Source organism: Rana temporaria, chromosome 4 (genome assembly GCF_905171775.1).
Source record: "Rana temporaria chromosome 4, aRanTem1.1, whole genome shotgun sequence".
Lineage (NCBI taxonomy): Eukaryota > Metazoa > Chordata > Amphibia > Anura > Ranidae > Rana > Rana temporaria.
The window spans coordinates 205,252,084-205,271,353 of record NC_053492.1 but is presented as its reverse complement, the minus strand read 5'-3'; the positions used below and the strand labels follow the sequence as shown (position 1 = coordinate 205,271,353).

The 19,270-nt window shown below is 45.2% G+C and overlaps 1 protein-coding gene across 2 annotated transcripts in view; it reads right to left on the bottom strand.

The window, feature by feature from the left end:
• Nucleotides 1–19,270, bottom strand: part of LOC120936937 (coiled-coil domain-containing protein 150-like) — an 87,627-nt gene that overhangs the window by 58,530 nt on the left and 9,827 nt on the right. For both annotated transcript variants that reach the window (XM_040349758.1, XM_040349759.1), the window contains exons 4-7: nt 13,313–13,491; nt 9,175–9,243; nt 2,061–2,177; nt 1,851–1,980 (exon numbers count right to left, since the gene is read on the bottom strand). In XM_040349758.1, coding sequence (XP_040205692.1) covers nt 1,851–1,980; nt 2,061–2,177; nt 9,175–9,243; nt 13,313–13,491 — 495 coding nt within the window. The remainder of the gene's footprint in view (nt 1–1,850; nt 1,981–2,060; nt 2,178–9,174; nt 9,244–13,312; nt 13,492–19,270) is intronic.

Genomic DNA, 19,270 nt, shown 5'->3' with positions numbered 1-19,270 from the left:
AACCCAAAAAAGTGTGTGTAAAATAAATTAAATTAAAATAAAGTAACTAGAGGTTTAATCTAGGTCTATTTCAGGGTGGAAGTCAAAGGTCATGGTCAGAATCAAAGGTTGGGGCCAACAGTCAGAAATTAGTGTGTTTTAGGTAGGAGCAATAAAAAAATAAAACACAATTCAAATTTAGTATCAGTGGCCCAGATTCAGGTAGCAATTGCGTCTGCGTAACCATAGTTACGCAGCGCAATTGCTTACTTGCGCCGGCGTTTCGAATGCTCCTGATTCAGGAACCTTGTTACGCCGACGGCAGCCTAAGATATGACTTGCATAAGGCTCTTATGCCAGTCATATCGTAGGCTGCATTCTTACGATGGCCGCTAGGGGGCGTTCCCGTAGTGGTCAGCGTATAGTATGCAAATTGCATACTAACGCCGATTCACTACCCTACGCGAGCCCTGCGTACGCAGTTTACGTCGTTTCCGTTCGTCGGGTTTCGCGTAAGGCTGCTCCTGCTATTAGCAGGGGCAGCCAATGCTACGTATACCCGTCGTTCCCGCGTCGCGAAGTTTAAATTTAACGTCGTTTGCGTAAGTGAATCGTGAATGGCGCTGGACGCCATTTACGTTCACTTTGAAGCAAATGACGTCCTTGCGACGTCATTTGCCGCAATGCACTTCGGGAAAGTTTCCCGACGGAGCATGCGCACTACGTTCGGCGCGGGAACGCGCCTAATTTAAATGATCCACGCCCCCTACGGGATCATTTAAATTACGTGCCCTTACGCCGGGCATTTTTGAGGAGCGCCCACGCAAATTACGTGGCTACTGCTTCGTAAATGAAGCGTAGCGCAGATAATTTGCGGGGGCGCAGGGCAAAAACGGGACGCTGCGCCTCCGTAAGAAGTGCGCAGCGGTACCTGAATCTGGCCCAGTGCGTTTAAGGGGAAAGGGCAAACTATTGTTTCTAGGCCCTATTACAGGTACACACAACAAATATACACATATGTGGTAACTGAGTATTTATTGTGGCTTGGTCTTTGGTGGTAGGTCATGGTAACGGCAAGAAATACACAGATAAATTACATTTTTGTTACTATTTTGTGTCAGTTTTGCTTTCATAACATTAAAAAACTTGGGGGATATCCATTAACATTTACCACCAAATGAAAGCTCGAATTGCATCCTGGTATAACTCACCTGGATACACTAAGTAGTTGTAATGATAACTACAGTGTTTACTTACACATGCCAAAGTTTCACAGCTGGGTTCAGGCCTTAAAGTGGTAGTTCCCCCCCCCCCCCGACACATTTTACCATCGAGACAGGCATTGTAGCGCGAGCTACAGTATGCCTGTCCCGATTTTTTTAACCCCGTACTCACCTTGTACTCGGACATCGTAGATTTCGGCTCCCGCGGGGAATGGGCGTGCCTATGGAGAGGGAGGATGATTGACGGCCGGCCCTGGCACGTCACTCTCCCCGAAGACAGCCGGAGTAGGTCTCGGCTCTTCACGGCGCCTGCGCACAGGCTATGCGCACGCGTCGTGAAGACCAAGCCTATTTCGGCTATTTCCGGAGAAGCGTGACGCGCCAGAGCCGGCCGTCAATCATCCTCCGTCTCCATAGGCACGCCCATTCCCCGGTATCTTCGATGGACGACTACAAGGTGAGTACGGGGGTAAAAAATTCGGGACAGGCATACTGTAGCTCGCGCTACAATGCCTGATTTTAAGGTAAAAGAAAAAAAATTTTTTTTTTTTCGTCGTTAGGGTGAACCCCCACTTTAAGATTTGTTTTATTTTCCTTCATGAAGGGGTTAAACATTTACAGTTTTACTTTTTTATCACATTCTCATACCCAGTTCAATTTGAAACTGCTTGTTCTCTTTTTCCAGTTCTTCACATCTTGACTTTTCTTGTGTTAATTTGTTCTTCCTTTCTAGTCCTTCTCTCTCTACAGTGTTGCAGTATTTCTGTAGCTTCTGAACCTACATTTCATAGATCAGTATGCATGTTAGCAAATATAAGAGATAGCTTTATAAAGCTACACCAAAAATATACTACCCACCTGTGCCTGCTCCTCTTCAACAATGTTTTTTAAACCTTCCACTGTAAGAAGTAGGTCTGCCTGTTCCTCTTCAAGTAATGCTCGTAGAGCAGCCTCTTCTGACAGTTTTTCTTGCAGCTAAAAGGTAATGAATAATCTATATCTCTGTAAGAATGCCAGGAAGTTTCACTAATTTGCTATAGTATAGTTAACAAAATGCACTAACAAATTCCTGATTACACCACAAATTTTATTTAAAAGCATTGTTGATCAATTTTAAATGGATAAAGTATATACACACAAAAGCAGAATGAAACATAGAAAGCTTTCAGTACAATTAATAAATACATCACCTCAATATCCTGTAATTAATGCTAGACCAACACTCAAGAACTGCGAAGAATAGGGCCCCTTTCACACTTGTGCGACTTTTCCTGCAACTTTGGACATAAGAGTCGCATTACAAGTCATACCCCGTGATTTCCATTGATAACCATTAAAATCTGTGCGACTTCAAGTCGCACCAACTTCAAAGTAGTCCCTGTACTACTTTGGTCCGACTTTGAGAGTTGAGGCCCATAGACCTCAAAATGTACACAGGCGTTCCCTGAAATCGCGTCAAAACCGCGGCTGCAAAGTTGCGGGATTTTCAAGTCGCGGCAGTGTGAAAGGGGCCTAAAGGTGAGCTTTGGTCCATATTTACAACACTATAAACTGTCATAAGGTAAAATAACAAAGTAACTAAACAAACTTTACATTTTCATAAACTAGAAATTACTAGATGAATAATAAGAATTTAAATATTTTTACCCAGACACAATGGATTCAAATGGGCAAACTGCCTAAAAATCCTCATCAAAAACCCACACTTTCGCCCAGGAGCCAAAAGGGGGAAAACACCCAGTGTCCTTCAGCTCAGGGACCTGATGCTTCTTTGAGATGATATCTTTCCAAAGTACATGCATGTGGGCAGGTTGTTGCCCTGGTCGCAAGGCTGCTACCTTAAAAAACCTGCTGTGTCCCCAAATTTCAGGTTGTAATAATGCCCCAAAAAACCTGAATCAAGTGGTATTATCACAAAACAACAGACAACAAGGCTGAAGCCCTGTACACACGATCTGTTTGTCCGATGAAAACAGTCCAATGGACTATTTTCATCAGACAAACCAATCGTGTGTGGGCCCCATCGGTTTGTTTTCCATCGCTGAAAAAAAAAAAAACATGTTTTAAAATTTTCCTATAGATAAAAAACCGATAGAAAAAAACGATCGTGTGGAAGTCCATCGGTTAAAAATCCGCACCTTCTCAGAATCAAGTCGACGCATGCTCAGAAGCATTGAACTTCATTTTTCTCAGCACGTCGTAGTGTTTTACGTCACCGCGTTTGGACACGGTCAGATTTTTGACCGATGGTGTGTAGACAAGACTAATGAAAGTCAGCTTCATCGGATATCCAATGAAAAAATCCATCGGATTAGATTCCATCAGATATCCGATCGTGTGTACAGGGCTTTACTTGCATTTTAATAGAGTGAACTGTACATTTATTGACTGTACGTTCATTCATTAATTCAGAAGCCTAAATAATGTAGTATTGTGTTTCCAGGGTGCTACTGCACATGAGCCACAAATAAAGAATGAATAATGTCCAAAATCGTATGCTACATTCTTGTGCTTTGAAATTGCTGAGTAAACCTTTGGGGTGCTCACCATTTTTTTTTAACCAGAAAATTCCAAGCTTATCGAGATGTAAAAAAAAGGTATACATACAGACAATAGCAATGGACCAACAACATCCAAGTATTTAAAGAAGGGTTACATCTATACATTGTAAGTTAGGCCGCCTGTATGGCACATACAAGTCCTTGCATGTGTGGGTATATCAGAAAGATTAGTGAGAAAATAAAAAGGAGAAAAAAAGAAAAAAAAGAAAAAACGGAGGGAGACAAATACAGCCCGTCCTGGATCCAACATAAACAGTTCAATAATATTTCCCTGAATATTTCACCCTCCCCCCACATCCACCTCTCAAAAAAAATTTAAACTTTTGTTAACCTCAGTCAGTACAGGTTTCACCGTCCTCCAGCCACCTATCCCATACACTAGAGAACTTCTGTGGTCGCCCCCTATGTATGTAAATCATCTTCCTATAAGGAAAAGTAGCGTTCACCTCCCTCTTCCAGTCCCTCAGTGATGGGGCCCCCGCCTGCATCCAGGCCTTGGCAACCACCTTCCTGGCCAGGAATAATGCCTCATATATAAAAATAGCCTGATATTTGTCTACTTCGATATCTGGTAGTAAACCCAGAAGACATAGCTTCGGGTCCATGCCCACCAGGGACCCCATATTGTCATGAAGAAATTGTGTCACCTGTAGCCAGTAAGCCTGCACATCTGGGCAGTGCCATAACAGATGGTAAAACGAGCCTGCAGTTGAAGCGCACATGGGGCACAAGGGGCTTCTCGTGGATTGAAACTTCGCCAGTCTAACAGGTGTAAGATATATGCACAGTGGATTATATACAATTGTGTCAATCTGTCCGAAAGTTTGGGGGATGCATACTTGACCCCCTCCAGAATCTCTCCCCAGCCTGTTTCGTCTATAGGTCCTACGTCCTGTTCCCACTTTATCTTAGCCGCCTGTGACACCCTACCTATTCTACGCTGTCGGACAATGTAATATATATTAGATGTGAGCTTGGTTGAATCTGTTCCAAAAACACTATCCAGTACCTGCGGAGCCCTTAGGTCGACAGTGATAGAAGCCAACTGTGTTCTAATCGCATGCCTAAGCTGCAGATATCTAAATAAAGATTGTGATGGGAGTGAAAATTCTTCTCTGAGTACTGAAAAGGACTTAAGTCCGGACTCCGTTGGGATCTGAGACAGGTAGAGCACCCCATATGACGCCCAGAGCCATGGATCCGGCACTGTGCTCAGCTCGGGCAGGTATCCATTGTTCCATAACAGGGTATGAGAATGTATATGTTACCAGTCCTGTTTTTTTAGGGCAATATCCCATACTTTTTGGTGGTGCATCAGCATATCCGCTAAAAAGCGGGATGACCTACAGCCTCCGTGTCCCCTTCCTGAACACCGCCTGTATGGGAGTGTGAAAAGGACTGCCCGGTTTGTTACAAACCAACGACCTGTATCTCTGTGACTCAGACGTGTTAAAAGTAATATAAGTGTGAAAGTTGCGACGCTATATAGTAATCCTGAACATCCGGAAGGGAACATCCCCACTCCAGGGTGGGGTTCTTAAGTATATGCCAAGCCAATTTATGTCTACCTGAGCCCCAAACAAAATAATTTAGAATTGCTTCCATCTGTTTAAATACTTTTAGAGGTATGTATAAGGGGGCGTGCCAAATCATATATAAAAGCTTAGGTAACAAGATCATTTTCACAAAGTTAATTCTACCCATAACCCCTAGGGGTAATCTCGACCAGGCCTGGGTTCTAGATTTGATAGTATCGTACAAGGGTTCCACGTTGAGAGGGACGTAGTCTCTAAGGTTCCTCGTAACTCTCACCCCCAGGTATTTAACCTCTGCCACTCTCTGTAAAGGTAATTCTGGGGACATCACCGGTGGGGGGAACTGATCTAGAGGGAGAATCCGAGATTTGTCCCAGTTGATCCTTAAGCCCGATTATCTGCCAACCTCCTCTATGATGTTCAATGCCGCCTGCAGTGAGGGACCCTGATACGCTAAATACAGGACCGTATCATCTGCATATAGTCCTATCTTTTCCCATGTTTCTCCCTTCCGAAGGCCTGTCACCTCTGGGCTCAATCTAATGGCAATAGCCAATGGTTCAGCTGCCAGGGCATACAGCAGTGGGGACAGGGGGCACCCCTGCCTCGTGACCCTTCAAGGGAAATCTGATCCGATAGCCACCCGTTAACAAAAATTCTGGCTTTGGGGGTCTGGTAGAGAAGCTGAACCCACTTAATACAATTTGGGCCGAACCAATAACATCTCAGGCATTCTCACAGATACAGCCATTTGACCGAATCGAATGCCTTGGCCGTATACAGGGCAACCACCACCCTGGTCCCCACGTTCTCATGCTGGGCTTGGATGTTCATAAACAGCCTCCTAATATTCATTGCAGTGTTCTTTCCCAGCATAAACCCAGTTTGATCTGAGTGAATCAAGGAGAGAATAACTGTATTCGATCTAGAGGATAGTATTTTGGCCAAGATCTTAATATCTACTGGCAACAGAGATATAGGTCTATATGATTCTGGATACCATGGGTCCTTACCCGGCTTAGGAAGGACTATTATCTGGGCCTCCTGCATTGAGGTGGGAAGTGCCCCCAATTCAAATATGGATTGGTATAGGGCCTTTAGTTTAGGGACAAGCATCTCGGAATGTGTAGCGTAGAACTCCAGGGGCAAGCCATCCAGCCCCGGAGCCTTGGATTTGGCCAGTTGTGATATTGCTGTGGCAATATCCTGAGTGGCGACAGGAGCCTCAAGCACCTGTACCTGTTCCAAGCTCAACCGTGGAAATTGTAACGTGTGCAGATACGCCTGAATCTCCTGTGGTGTGTGTTGACATTGGGAGCTATATAAGTCCCCATAGAACTTCTTAAATCTATCCGCTACCTGCGGGGGATCCGTGATAACCGAGCCATCCGGCTCAGCCAGAGACACCACCACCGGCGGTCTATCCTCTAAATGCGCCAAATAGGCCAGCATCTTCCCAGCAGCCTTCTCCCCATGTTCATACACCCGTGTTTTACAGAAGAAAATGCGCCGTTTGGCCTTTTCCATATGTAGCTGCGAGACTACCCTAGACTGTAGCTTCACCTTAGTTAGGTTTTCAGGAGTGGGCTGTGCATTATATGTCTCCTCTAAGTTCCGCAATGTATCCTCAGTCATGCTTACCACCATCTTGGCGGACGTTTTAAGTCTATTTATTCTAGTATCCAACACTCTATGCGCATGAGCTTAAATGCATCCCACTGGGAATTAAGTGAGGTGGACCCCTGTCCGTCAGGAAAGAAAAACGACAGTTCTCGCTCAATACTGTCATGATCCGTCAAAGCAGTCAACCAGTATGGGTTAAGTCTCCACACCCGTTTAGGGGCCTCCCCTAAGAGGGACATCTGCACCCAGCATGGCGAGTGATCCGACAAGGCCCTAGGCGCAAATTCAGCCCCCACTACTGGCATGAGTGATGTAAAGACTATAATATAGTCAATGCGAGACATAGTGGCGTGGCTAGTTGAATGACATGTGTATGCCCGGGCCGCTGGGTTCCGCTGCCTCCACACATCTATCAGGGCAAATTCTTTCAGCAAGCGGCCCAGTCTGGTCAGTCTGGACCCCCCAGGCACCCCCCCCGGCCTGTGCCGGGCGATCCATAAAAGGATCCATAGTCATATTAAAGTCCCCCATCCACACAGCCAGCACCATTGGATGCCTAACCATAAATGCCAGGCCCGTAGTGACGACCTCCAAGCTGTATGGGGGGTGGGGGGGGGATATAGCAAACAATCAACAAAATAGGCAATCCGCCAATGCGGGCATGTACAAACAAATATTTCCCCTGCTGGTCGGTCTCTAAAGATATCAACTCAAATGGGGTGGCCTTTGTTACCAAAAACGAAAACTCCCCTGGAGAAGCTGGTGTGCGTGCTATGATAAGCCCAGCCATTCCAAGGGCGCTTCAGAGCAGACTGCAAATGACCAATAAAATGCATCTCGGTCAGAGCAATTATGTTAGCCCTCTGCGATTTTAAATATGCTAGAGCTGCTGTGCGCTTAATCTTATTTCTCACACCCCGGACATTCCACGGCAAAAATGTTATTGAGGTCATGGTACCATCAGGTGGAAATTAACTAGCCTGACCAGCAGGGTGGCGATTAAATATGACAGTAACAATATCCCACGCATATTAAGATCTCCATTACTTACAGCAACATAAAAAGTAGCCTCATCACATCTCTACAGCTACATAAGCAGTGTTCTAACCATTTAGGGTAACAATGGTAATCCTGCCAACAAACAACCCCCCCCCCCCCCCCCCCCTCACACACCCAGCCTATCACCTCCCCAACCTAGTGTGAGCATTTGATACCCAAAAAAGAGAACGAAAGCAAAAAACGTCCAGCAGCAAAACCTGACTGGAGGCACATATCTTGAGTTCTGTGTGTAGCATGGTATTATAAAGTCAGTCATTCCCATGGGGGCGGTTGTTCACTGAGCAATGCGTGGATTCGAAGCGGGGAATGGGCAATACTCCCAAAAGGTTTCAGGTCTTTGCTCCTCCTGCTATTCAGCATATTTCTCTCTATGTCCACCCCACTGCTCCAGTAATATCACCAGCAGATCTTAAACATGTCTGCTGCAGCACATAAATGCAGCAACTAAGGCCTCGTACAGACGACCGGATCTATTCGCTGGGATTGATCCGCGGATCAGTTCCAGCGGACAAATCCGGTCGTCTGTACGGCCTAGCGGATATTTTTCTGCGGAGATTCGTCCGGCCGATCGATTTCAAGCGGATAGAAATTTCTTAGCATGCTAAGAAATCTATCCGCTTGAATCGTTTCCGGCGGATTGATCCGGTCGTCTGTAGACTCACCGGATCAATCCGTCCGCTCCCATCCCTCGCATGCGTCGTAATGATTCGACGCATGCGTGGAAGTAGTTGCCCTCCAGCGTCGCGCACGTCGCCGCGTCATCGTCCCGGCGACGGCGCGACACGTCACCGCGGATGTTTTCCATGCGGATTTTGATCCGATGGTGTGTACAAGCCATCGGATTAAAATCCGAAGGAGGAATGTCCGCTGGAAACTGTCCAGCGGACCCTTTCCAGCGGATTTCCCCTCGTGTGTACGGGGCCTAAGAGTTCTGACTTCTCCCCCCGGCCCCGGAGGGAGCAGCTTCTGTCCCATAAGAACCCCCCCAAAGAAGGTAAAAACATGTAACAGGACCAAAATTAGAAAAAATAAAACCAACATAGGGTAGGCGCCTAGCGCTTATCTGTGACCCCTACAGCAGGGCCTCAGGCATGTGGCAGAAGGGACTAGTATGATCAGGAAATGCAATTAAATGTGTTCCGTCCCATCAATAAAATAATTTAAAAAGAATATTAAAAAGTTAACAACCCATACCTCAGCCAGTCTTTGGCTCATTCGGACTTTTGTAGCTTTCATCTCCTCAGCTGCCATTGCCACATCTTTCTAAAAAGTAAAGGATGTTGTGAAACTATATTGTAGATTTTAAAAATGCTTTTTTCCCCCAGAAAACCCATAATTTAAATCACTAGTTTATGAGAACTTACGATAGACATTATACAATGCTGATAGCTTGCCAGCTCTTTATCAACCAATGACTCATCCCTATTACCTGGCAGTAAAACACCCATGTGAAACAGGCCTAAGTCAGTTTTTTTTCAAAAGAAAAAGCTCTCTTGCAAATGTAGCAGGAACAGGGATGAGGCAAACCATTTACCACTGACTAGAGTGCATACAATGATCTGCTTTTATTTATTTATGTAAAACCCATTCCAAAATGGAAAACAAATACAGTTGCTGCAACTGCTTCAATTTGATAGTGTATTTAAATCTGCTAGTACATATAACACTCCCCTCCTCCAGGCTGCCAATGCTGCTGTCCAAAAGGTGCCCCTCTGCTCATTCATCCAGAGTGCTGTATATTAAAAAAAATTGGGCTATACTTCTCTTCTGGGTCACAGGAGTGCACTTTATTCTGCACTTCTTTAGGGTCAGGATCAACCCAAATGCCTGACCAGCAGTTTGTTCAGCCTTTCAGTGCATCACTAAGAACCTAAGCCAGCTGTTCTCACCCCCCTTACCTCGCACAGTCCGGGTCTCTAGTGGACACTGGAAGTGCAGTGAAAATTGAGAACGGAGTGCTGCTCTGATCAGTCATGCTCAGTCCTCAGCTTTTGAGCCGGCAAGGGACATCTGCAGCAATAGGTGCTGCAGCCATATAGGGGAGTACTGTATGTATGTTTGTTTTTTTATGTCCCACACTTCTCCTTTAACCACTTTGTATCCGGGCCATTGTAGTTTGACGGCCACAAGGTGGCTTTACAATGCCGGGAGGACGTCTATTGGCGTCCTCTGCTCCTCTGGCCACTGGGGGGGCGCGAGCGCCGTCGGTGGCATGCACGCGTGCCCGCCGCATCACTGAGGTGCCGGTGCACGTGCCTGGCGGCCTCGATGTCCGCCAGGTACCCCGCGATCGCACATTACACAGCCAAGGACATGGATCTGTGTGTGTAAACACACAGATCCACATCCTGTCAGGGTGAGGAGACCGATGCTGTGTCCCTTGTACATAGGGACACAGATCGGTCACCTCCCCCAGTCAGTCCCCTCCCCCAGTCAGTCCCCTCCCCCCACAGTAAGAATCACTCCTAGGGAATGCATTTAACCCCTTCCTCGCTCCCTAGTGTTAACCCCTTCCTGACAGTCACATTTATACAGTAACCAGTGCATATTTATAGCACTGTTCACTGTATAAATGTGAATGGTCCCAAAAATGTGTCCGATGTGTCCGCCATAATGTTGCAGTCCCAATAAAAATCACAGATCGCCGCCATTACTAGTAAAAAAAAGATAATAATAAAAAAATTTCATAATTCCATACCCTATTTTGTAGGCACTATAACTTTTGCGCAAACCAATCACTATACGCTAATTGCAATTTTTTTTTTTTTACCAAAAATATGTAGAAGAATACGTATCGGCCTAAACTGAGATTTTTTTTTTCTTTAAATTGGGATATTTATTATAGCAAAAAGTAAAAAAATTGTGTTTTTTTCAAAATTGACGCTCTTTTTTTGTTTATAGCGCAAAAAATAAAAAACGCAGAGGTGATCAAATACCACCAAAAGAAAGCTCTGTTTGTGGGGAAAAAAAGGACGTAAATTTTGTTTGGGAGCCACATCGCACGGCCGCGCAATTTTCATTCAAAGCGTGACAGTGCCGAAAGCTGAAATTTCGCCTGGGCAGGAATGGGGTATATGTGCCCCCCCAAGTAGCATCTTGCTAGTCTGCCATCCTGGAGAATGATGAAGGAACTCTTGAGTTATTACCTGATAACTCTTTCCTAGAATCCTCCACACTAGGTTGAAATGCTATGCCTTTTTTTGATAGACAAAATATGTGAGATGGCGCTAAATCTGTTTCTAAATATAACCAAAAGAGAAGTGCTTACATATGAGCTTAATTTTTTTCATTCTGGATTCTGAAACATTTATTTAGCACTTTTCCTATGAACTCCTACTGTGGGTATTTTTGAATATTTTTTCGGCGTGTTGCACTTGTGTGTTGCACTTTGTTTTTCACTTTGGTTTGCAAATGACAATTTTCACTTTTTTTATTATTGATATATTTATATATATATTTTTCATTCTAATATGTAAGCACTTCTCTTTTGGTTATATTAAGAAACAGATTTAGCGCCATTTCACATATTTTGTCCATCAATATTTCATGTACGTGGAGACACTAAAAGGAATGACAGTTTATCCTCTAAACATTAGACACTGTATGAAATATTTTAATTACCTATTTTTTGTTTTTAAACACAAAGTAGCGCACTAGTTCCTTTACTTCACTTTTATGCTTTTTATGGACCCTTTGGGCCAGATCCACATACACTACGCCGCCGTACCTTACCTGGTGTATATTCGAATCCTCAGCGAGTTTGCGCCGTAAGTTACGGGGGGCGTAGTGTATTTCTGGCGGCGGATTTCAAATTGGGCGGGTTGGGGGCAGGTTTCATTTAAATGAAGCGCGTCCCCGCGCCGAATGAACTGCGCATGCGTCGTCCCGAAATTTCCCGCCTTGCATTGCGCTAGGACGTCATTTTTTTAACTTAGACGTGAGTTACGTCCATCCCTATTCACGGACGACTTACGCAAAAAATAAAAAAAATTCAAATTTCGACGCGGGAACGACGGCCATACTTAACATGGCAAGTCTATCTATACGCCACAAAATACCAGCTTTAACTGTACGCTAGGAAAAAGCCGACTACAGACAACGTTAGAAAATGCGACGGCCGCGCGTACGTTCGTGGATCGTCGTAAATCGCTAATTTGCATACCCGACGCGGAAAACGACACAAACTCCACCCAGCGGGCGCCGAAATATTGCATCTAAGATCCGAAGGCGTACGAAGCCGTACGCCTGTCGGATCTTACCCAGATGCCGTCGTATCTTGGTTTGAGGATTCAAACTAAAGATACGACGCAGGAAATTTGAAAGTACGCCGGCGTATCAGTAGATACGCCGGCGTACTTCGTCTGTGGATCTGGCCCTTTGTTTTTGTAGCCATCTAATACTCAAGGCCTACTTTCACACTGGCAGCGCTGGCCGCTGGCACTAAAGCCCCGCTCGTTTTTGCGGCCCTTTAGCCCTGTTTTAGCAGTGCTTTACGGCCGCTAGTGGGACACTTTTTACCCCCCAAAAAAGGGTAAAAAGTCCAGTTTTGCAGCGCTTTTAAGTTTTAACGCGCTTTGGATGCACTGCCCTTTCATTGCAATGGGCAGGGCCGTTCGCGAGCACTAAATACAGCACTCCCAACCCGCCCCAAAGATGCTGCTTGCAGGACTTTTGGTAATGTCTCACAAGCGCACCACCCCAGTGTGATAAGACACACTAAAATGAATGAGAGGCGGTATTCAGGCACTTTGCAGAGGCTATTTCAATCGATACCACCCCAGTTTGAAAGGGGTCTAACTCATTGAAGCCCTTTAAACTCTGTTGCCTCGTACACACGACCGGGATTCCTGACGGGAAAAGATCCTGGAAATCCCGGGGTACACACGAGAGGTTTTCCCGTCGGGAAAACTCAGATGAGCGCTTTGGTCATGTGTATGCTCCATCGCAGTTTTTCCCACAGGAAAACTGCCGGGGAAAAGTCCGCCAGGAAAAAAGAGAGCAGGTTCTCTTTTTTTGTCTAACGGTTTTTGGGCAGATTTCCCATCTGAAAAACTGAGAGGAGAACACACACGGCCGGGATCCCCGGCCAAAAGCTCTCTACGCACTTTTCCCGTCGGGAAACCCGATCGTGTGTACGAGGCATGACTCTTGTGTTTTCTGCAGGTGGGAAGAGCCATCTCTCTAGTAAACTATGCTGGAGGATTCTTGGAGAAGCTATCATATAATAAGCTACCATAAAGCTGCTAATCAATGCTACCGATTTTAGTAAAATATCATTTATTATAATCATTTTTTTTAAATATTCTTACAAACGATTGAAAAGAATATACACCTTTGTGGTTGTTGCAATCTCTAAGGCAGCACTTAACCTCTCTTTAGCTTCAGCTTCTCTTTCCATGCTCTCAATTGCACTATTCAACCTTTGGCGCAGTCTCATTATTTCTAGCTGAGCATCTTTCATTTCTGAAGCATGTTCATCTTGCCTTTCACGCAGACGCTGTTCCAATTCTCCTAGAAACACAAAAGATAGTCAAGCAAAACAGATCAGAGCATCAGATGCCAGTATAACCTTCAATTGATGAACTTTATGAATTAAAAAGTAAGAAAAGTAAAAAATAGGAAGATCGAAAAGGTTATTACAAGTTCAGTCTTTGTTCAATGGGATCAGCATGGCATGGCATACTAGCTCATTATGAAATACATACCTTAGATCGAAGCTGTTGCAGCGGGCCCCGCACACCATTGTGACCGGCGACATGTCTCCCGGAGTTATTTCCGGGTTTGTGGGTTCCGGTGGCCCGAGCCGCAATGTCATTCCCGCGCATGCGCACGGGAGCCAAAGAAACAGCCAGAGAGGATGTGCCGATGATGTCAGCACATGCAGATATAGGGCTAGATTCAGATAGCCCGGCGTAACGTATCTCAGATACGTTACGCAGCCGTAACTTAGGGAGCAAGTTCCGTATTCATAAAGAACTTGCGCCCTAAGTTACGGCGGCGTAGCGTATGAGGTCCGGCATAAGCCCGCCTAATTCAAATGTGGATGATATGGGCGTGTTTTATTTAAATTTAGTGTGACCCCACATATTTGACGTCTTTTACGAACGGCGCATGCGCCGTTCGTGAAAGAATCCCAGTGCGCATGCTCGAAATTACGCCGCAAATCGTCAATGCCCTATTCGCGAACGACTTACGCAAACGATGTAAAAATTTTCAAAATTCGACGCGGGAACGACGTCCATACTTAACATAGGATACGCCTCATATAGCAGGGGTAACTTTACGCCGGAAAAAGCCTAACGTAAACGACGTAAAAAAATGTGCCGGGCGGATGTACGTTTCTGAATCGGCGTATCTACCTAATTAGCATATTCCTTGCGTAAATCGACGGAAGCGCCACCTAGCGGCCAGCGTAAATATGCAACTAAGATACAACGGCGTAAGAGACTTACGCCAGTCGGATCTTAGCCTAATTTTGGCGTATCTTGCTTTCTGAATACAGAAAGAAGATACGCCGGCGCAGCTTTGAATTTACGCGGCGTATCAATAGATACGCCGGCGTAAATTCTTTCTGAATCTAGCCCATAGTGAATATCTCCTAAACTGTGCAAGTTTAGGAGATATTCACGGTACCTACAGGCAAGCCTTATTACAGGCTTACATGTAGGCAAAGGTGGTGTAACAGGGTTTACAAGCACTTTAAACTATTTCATTTTATACTACAATGTAATAACAGAAATAATGCGTGATGATTGAAGTGCCATTGCCCCAACAAATCACCCGGATATCTAAACCCAAGTACAAAAATGTAATATAATGCAGTTTCCCAGTCCTTAGATGTGGGGGTTGCATTTATTTTTTTCAGGCTAAGTATATTTTATGCAAGTACCGAAAAGAATATTTGTTGATCTTGAGAAAAATCTTGTGTCCTTGTTACTTCTTGTGCACTAAACAGAAATATCAAACAATAGGGTAGATTCAGGTAGGGCTGCGCACTCTAACGGAGGCGCAGCGTTCCATTTTTACGCTACGCCTCCGTAAATTACTTGCGCTACGCTTCATTCACGAAGCAGTAGCTCCGTAATTTGCGGGGGCGTTTCGTAAAAGTGGCCGGCGTAAGCGCGCGTAATTTAAATGATCCCGTAGGGGGCGTGGATCATTTAAATTAGGCGCGTTCCCGCGCCGAACGTACTGCGCATGCTCCGTCGGGAAAATTTCCCGACGTGCATTGCGGCAAATGACGTTGCAAGGACGTCATTTGCTTCAACGTGAACGTAAATGGCGTCCAGCGCCATTCACTTACGCAAACAACGTAATTTTCAAAAAACGCGACGCGGGAACGACGGGTATACTTAGCATTGGCTGCGCCTCCTAATAGCAGGAGCAGCCTTACGCAGAAAGCGTCGAACGCAAACGACGTAAAACTCGAACGCCGGGCGCGCGTACGTTTGTGAATCGGCGTGAGTATGCAATTTGCATACTCTACGCTGACCACCTAGCGGCCAGCGTAAGAATGCAGCCTAAGATACGACGGCATAAGAGCCTTATGCCAGTCATATCTTAGGCTACAGTCGGCGTATCGAGCTTTCTGAATACAGAAAGTCGATATGCTGGCGCTACTTAGCAATTACGCTGCGTATCTATGGATACGCAGGCGTAATTGCTACCTGAATCTACCCCAATGTTTTCAGCTTTCCCAGCTATCTTGCCTGATATACAAAAACCCCCTTCCCATATTATAGAGAGAAGGTGAGGAGGAGGGGTTCTGTTATCCAAATCAAGAGAGCATTCCAAGGTGACAACTCTACTCCTTCATAAATACAGCATGGTGAGTGTTGTCATCCTAGAACAGGAAGCATGTTACTGGTGGGATCGCCGGGAGAAGCCTGACAATTGTAAACTAATGCAGTCACCACATCTGAGTATGCAATAAGCTGCAATACATCACTGCTTTTAAGTTTAGGTACAGTTTAACACCTTACTTTCTTTACCCAAAAATAATAAATCTGAGCCCCTTAAGATTCTTTCCAACAAGTCAGGAAATGTTAATGCGAAATATTGAGTATTTCAAACAGTTTGCAGAGCTAGTTATTTTTTAAGCCTCGTACACACGATCCAACTTTATGGGCATAATTGTCTGACGGACGTGTTGTGTCGGATAATCCGACCGTGTGTATGCTCCATCAGACAATTATTGGCTGAATTAACGACAACAAAAGTTGGCTGTTCATGCTCACCAATTGTTGGGCAATAAATCTGTTACGTCGGTTTATCCTATCATGTGTACGCAAGTCCATCCAACTAAAATCCAAAGTACAAACAAGCCTGCTCAGAACCAATGTTAACCATCAGACAGAAATAGCAGAAGTTGCCCAAAGGGTGGCGGTAAAGAGCTGAAAAACCATGTGATTGGGTGAATGATAGCTGAAAATGTTGCGCCGTGTGTATGCATACCAAGTTCACGGCCAACACCCTTCGAACCAAAATCCACGGAAAAGTTGGTTTGAAGTCCGATCGTGTGTACGAGGCTCTAAGCCTCGTACACACATACGATACGATTGTTGGCAGGGGATTGTCTGTTGTCCTAAAATCTTACCGTTTAGTACGCTCCTTTTGACAATTGTTGTCCAATTTTCCGCCAACAAATGTTGGATGACAGACTAGTAAATTTTTCGGTTTGACGTCTGGTTTTAGTATAGTCAGTACACAAATCCGTCACACAAAAGTCAAAAAGTACAAACACGCATGCTCGGAATCAATGCTCACCAAACACAAAATTAGCAGAAGGGGCCCAAAGGGTGGCGCTCAAGAGCTGAAATTCCTCATAGTATGTCACTACGTTTGTGTTTGTGGCACGACAAACATCTGACGCTCGGTTGGCCAACAATCATACCGTGTGTACAAGGCTTTAATCTCTCCAAGGCCAACAGACAAAAAATAATGCTGAAGTTGGCATGAAATTAGGCTTTTAAATACCTCCCTATGGTAGACACTAAAGCCTGGTACGAATGATCTGATTTTTCACGAACAAAGCGTAGGACTTTTGTCAGAAGGGCGTTGGACATGAACTTGTCTTGCATACAAAGGGCAAAGAATTGTCTGCCAACAAACACGAAACAATGTGGTTTTTCAGCTCTTTAGTGGCACTCTTTGGGCAACTTCTGCTATTGTTGTGTTATGGTGAGCATTGCTTACGAGCATGCGTGTTTGTACTTTGGAGTTTTGTCTGACCAACAACACACAAAATTGTCGGAAAAATTTAAAGCACTCTATCCAACTTTTGTCCACGGAAAAATCCGGCAATTGTCCGATGGAGCATACAAACGGTTGGATTTACTAACAACAGCCTGTCATCACACAATTCCCGTCTGAAAATCTGATCCTGTGTATGAGGCTTTAGAGAGTTTTCTTTAGAGAGAGCTCTTCCTAATCTGTGTGGACAGCATACGGACAAGATTGGTACCAGCTGATTGACTTTTCTCCAATGTGGTACCAATATTTAAAAAAAGGGCAGAGTCATTATTCTTAGAAACTACAGGCCAGTCAGCCTAACATCAATAGTAGGTATATTATTGGAGGGTATGATGAGGGACTAAATCCAAGAACTTACTGAAAATAACAGCATCATTAGTAGTAGTCAGCACAGGTTTACAAATAGGACCTTTACAGAAAGACACGAACAAAAGAATGGAGTGAGCAACTACATGGCAAATGAGGTTTAAATGTGGAGAAATGTAAACCTGTGTTTCCCCGAAAATACACCCTACCCCGAAAATAAGCCCTACCTGGATTATTGGGGTGGGCTGCAATATAAGCCCTACCCCGAAAATAAGACCTAGTCAATCTCCGTGAATTTTTTTTTTTAAATGCTTGTTACTGTTTGCCTTTTGCTGCTACCGGTATAAATAAGAAAAACGTGTTTTCACCCACTGCTGCCCCGCCGGAGGTCCTCTTCTCTCCTCCCGGCTGATGCTGCCTCCTGTGCACGCATCAGCCAGGGATCTCGGCTAATGGAAGAGCTACCGCCAATCCCCTCCGCCCTCTCCAAGCCTCGTTCCTGCTCTGCTTTCCTGATTCGGCGAGACGTCCTGACCATGAAGTTGCCGGTGCACACATGAGTGGAGTTAAACTACATAGCGGAGCGGAGATACCACAGTCACACCACCGAGCCCTCCACAGCTTCGGTTTCCCCTTCCCATCTGTCTCCCGTGGACCGGGTAAGAATGTCATAGCACAGACGTGCTGCCTCTGGGCTCCATACGCCCCCTCCCTCTGCCAGTGGAGCTGTGCCTGTGGGTGACAGGTGCTGTACACTGCAAGGTAGATTGACTGTGTAAATTCAATCACTACACTGATCCTGCTTGTCAGTTACATTATTTACAACACAGAGGATTGCTGAAATTTTTACGTGTTCATGGCAATAAATATTACTTTGTTTTCACTATTGTTGTTCTGCTCACCATTTTCACATGACTCCTGATGTGCCACACCATTTAGCTGCTGATCAATGCCTAGCAGAATCTTACTAATTATTGCAGCCAACCATCGATTAATTTTCTCTATTTTTTTATTGTATAATTACTTTTCCAGTCTTTGGCGACAAACTTGTTTTGTTGTTTATACGGTACCATAAATAAATAAGCCCTACCCTGAAAATAAGCCCTAGTGTGTTTTTGGTGACTAAAATTAATATAAGACCCGGTCTTATTTTCGGGGAAACACGGTAATACACTTGGGGGCCAAAAACAAATGCAAACTACTCACTAGTGGGGAGAACCTCTGGGGGAATCATGAAGGAGAAAGATCTGGGGGTCCTAGTAGAAGACAGATTGAGCAATAGCATGCAATGTCAATCTGCAGCCACCAAAGCCAGCAGCATATTAGCATGCATGTTTCTTTAACCTCTTGACCACCGCCCCATGTCAAAAAGACGTCCTCCTTTTTAAAGTTGAATATCTCGATAACGGCAGCAGCTGCTGCCACAACCGAGATATTCATCTTTTCAGGGGGCGGTGGTGTACACGATAACGGCGGTCTCCGCGGCGGATTCGCCGCAAGATCGCCGTTATCGGTGGCGGGAGAGGGCCCCCCCCCCCCTCCCGCCGCTCTCCCGCGCTCTCCGCCGCTTACCGGAGCCGTCGGTAGCGGCGGAGGGGATCCGATGTGTCCGGCAGCTGAGCGGGGACGGGACTGAAGGAGAAATCTCCTTCACCCGTCCTCATAGCTCTGCTGGGCGGAAGTGACGTCAAAACGTCAGTCCCGCCCAGCCTCTTAAAGAGACATTTTTTTT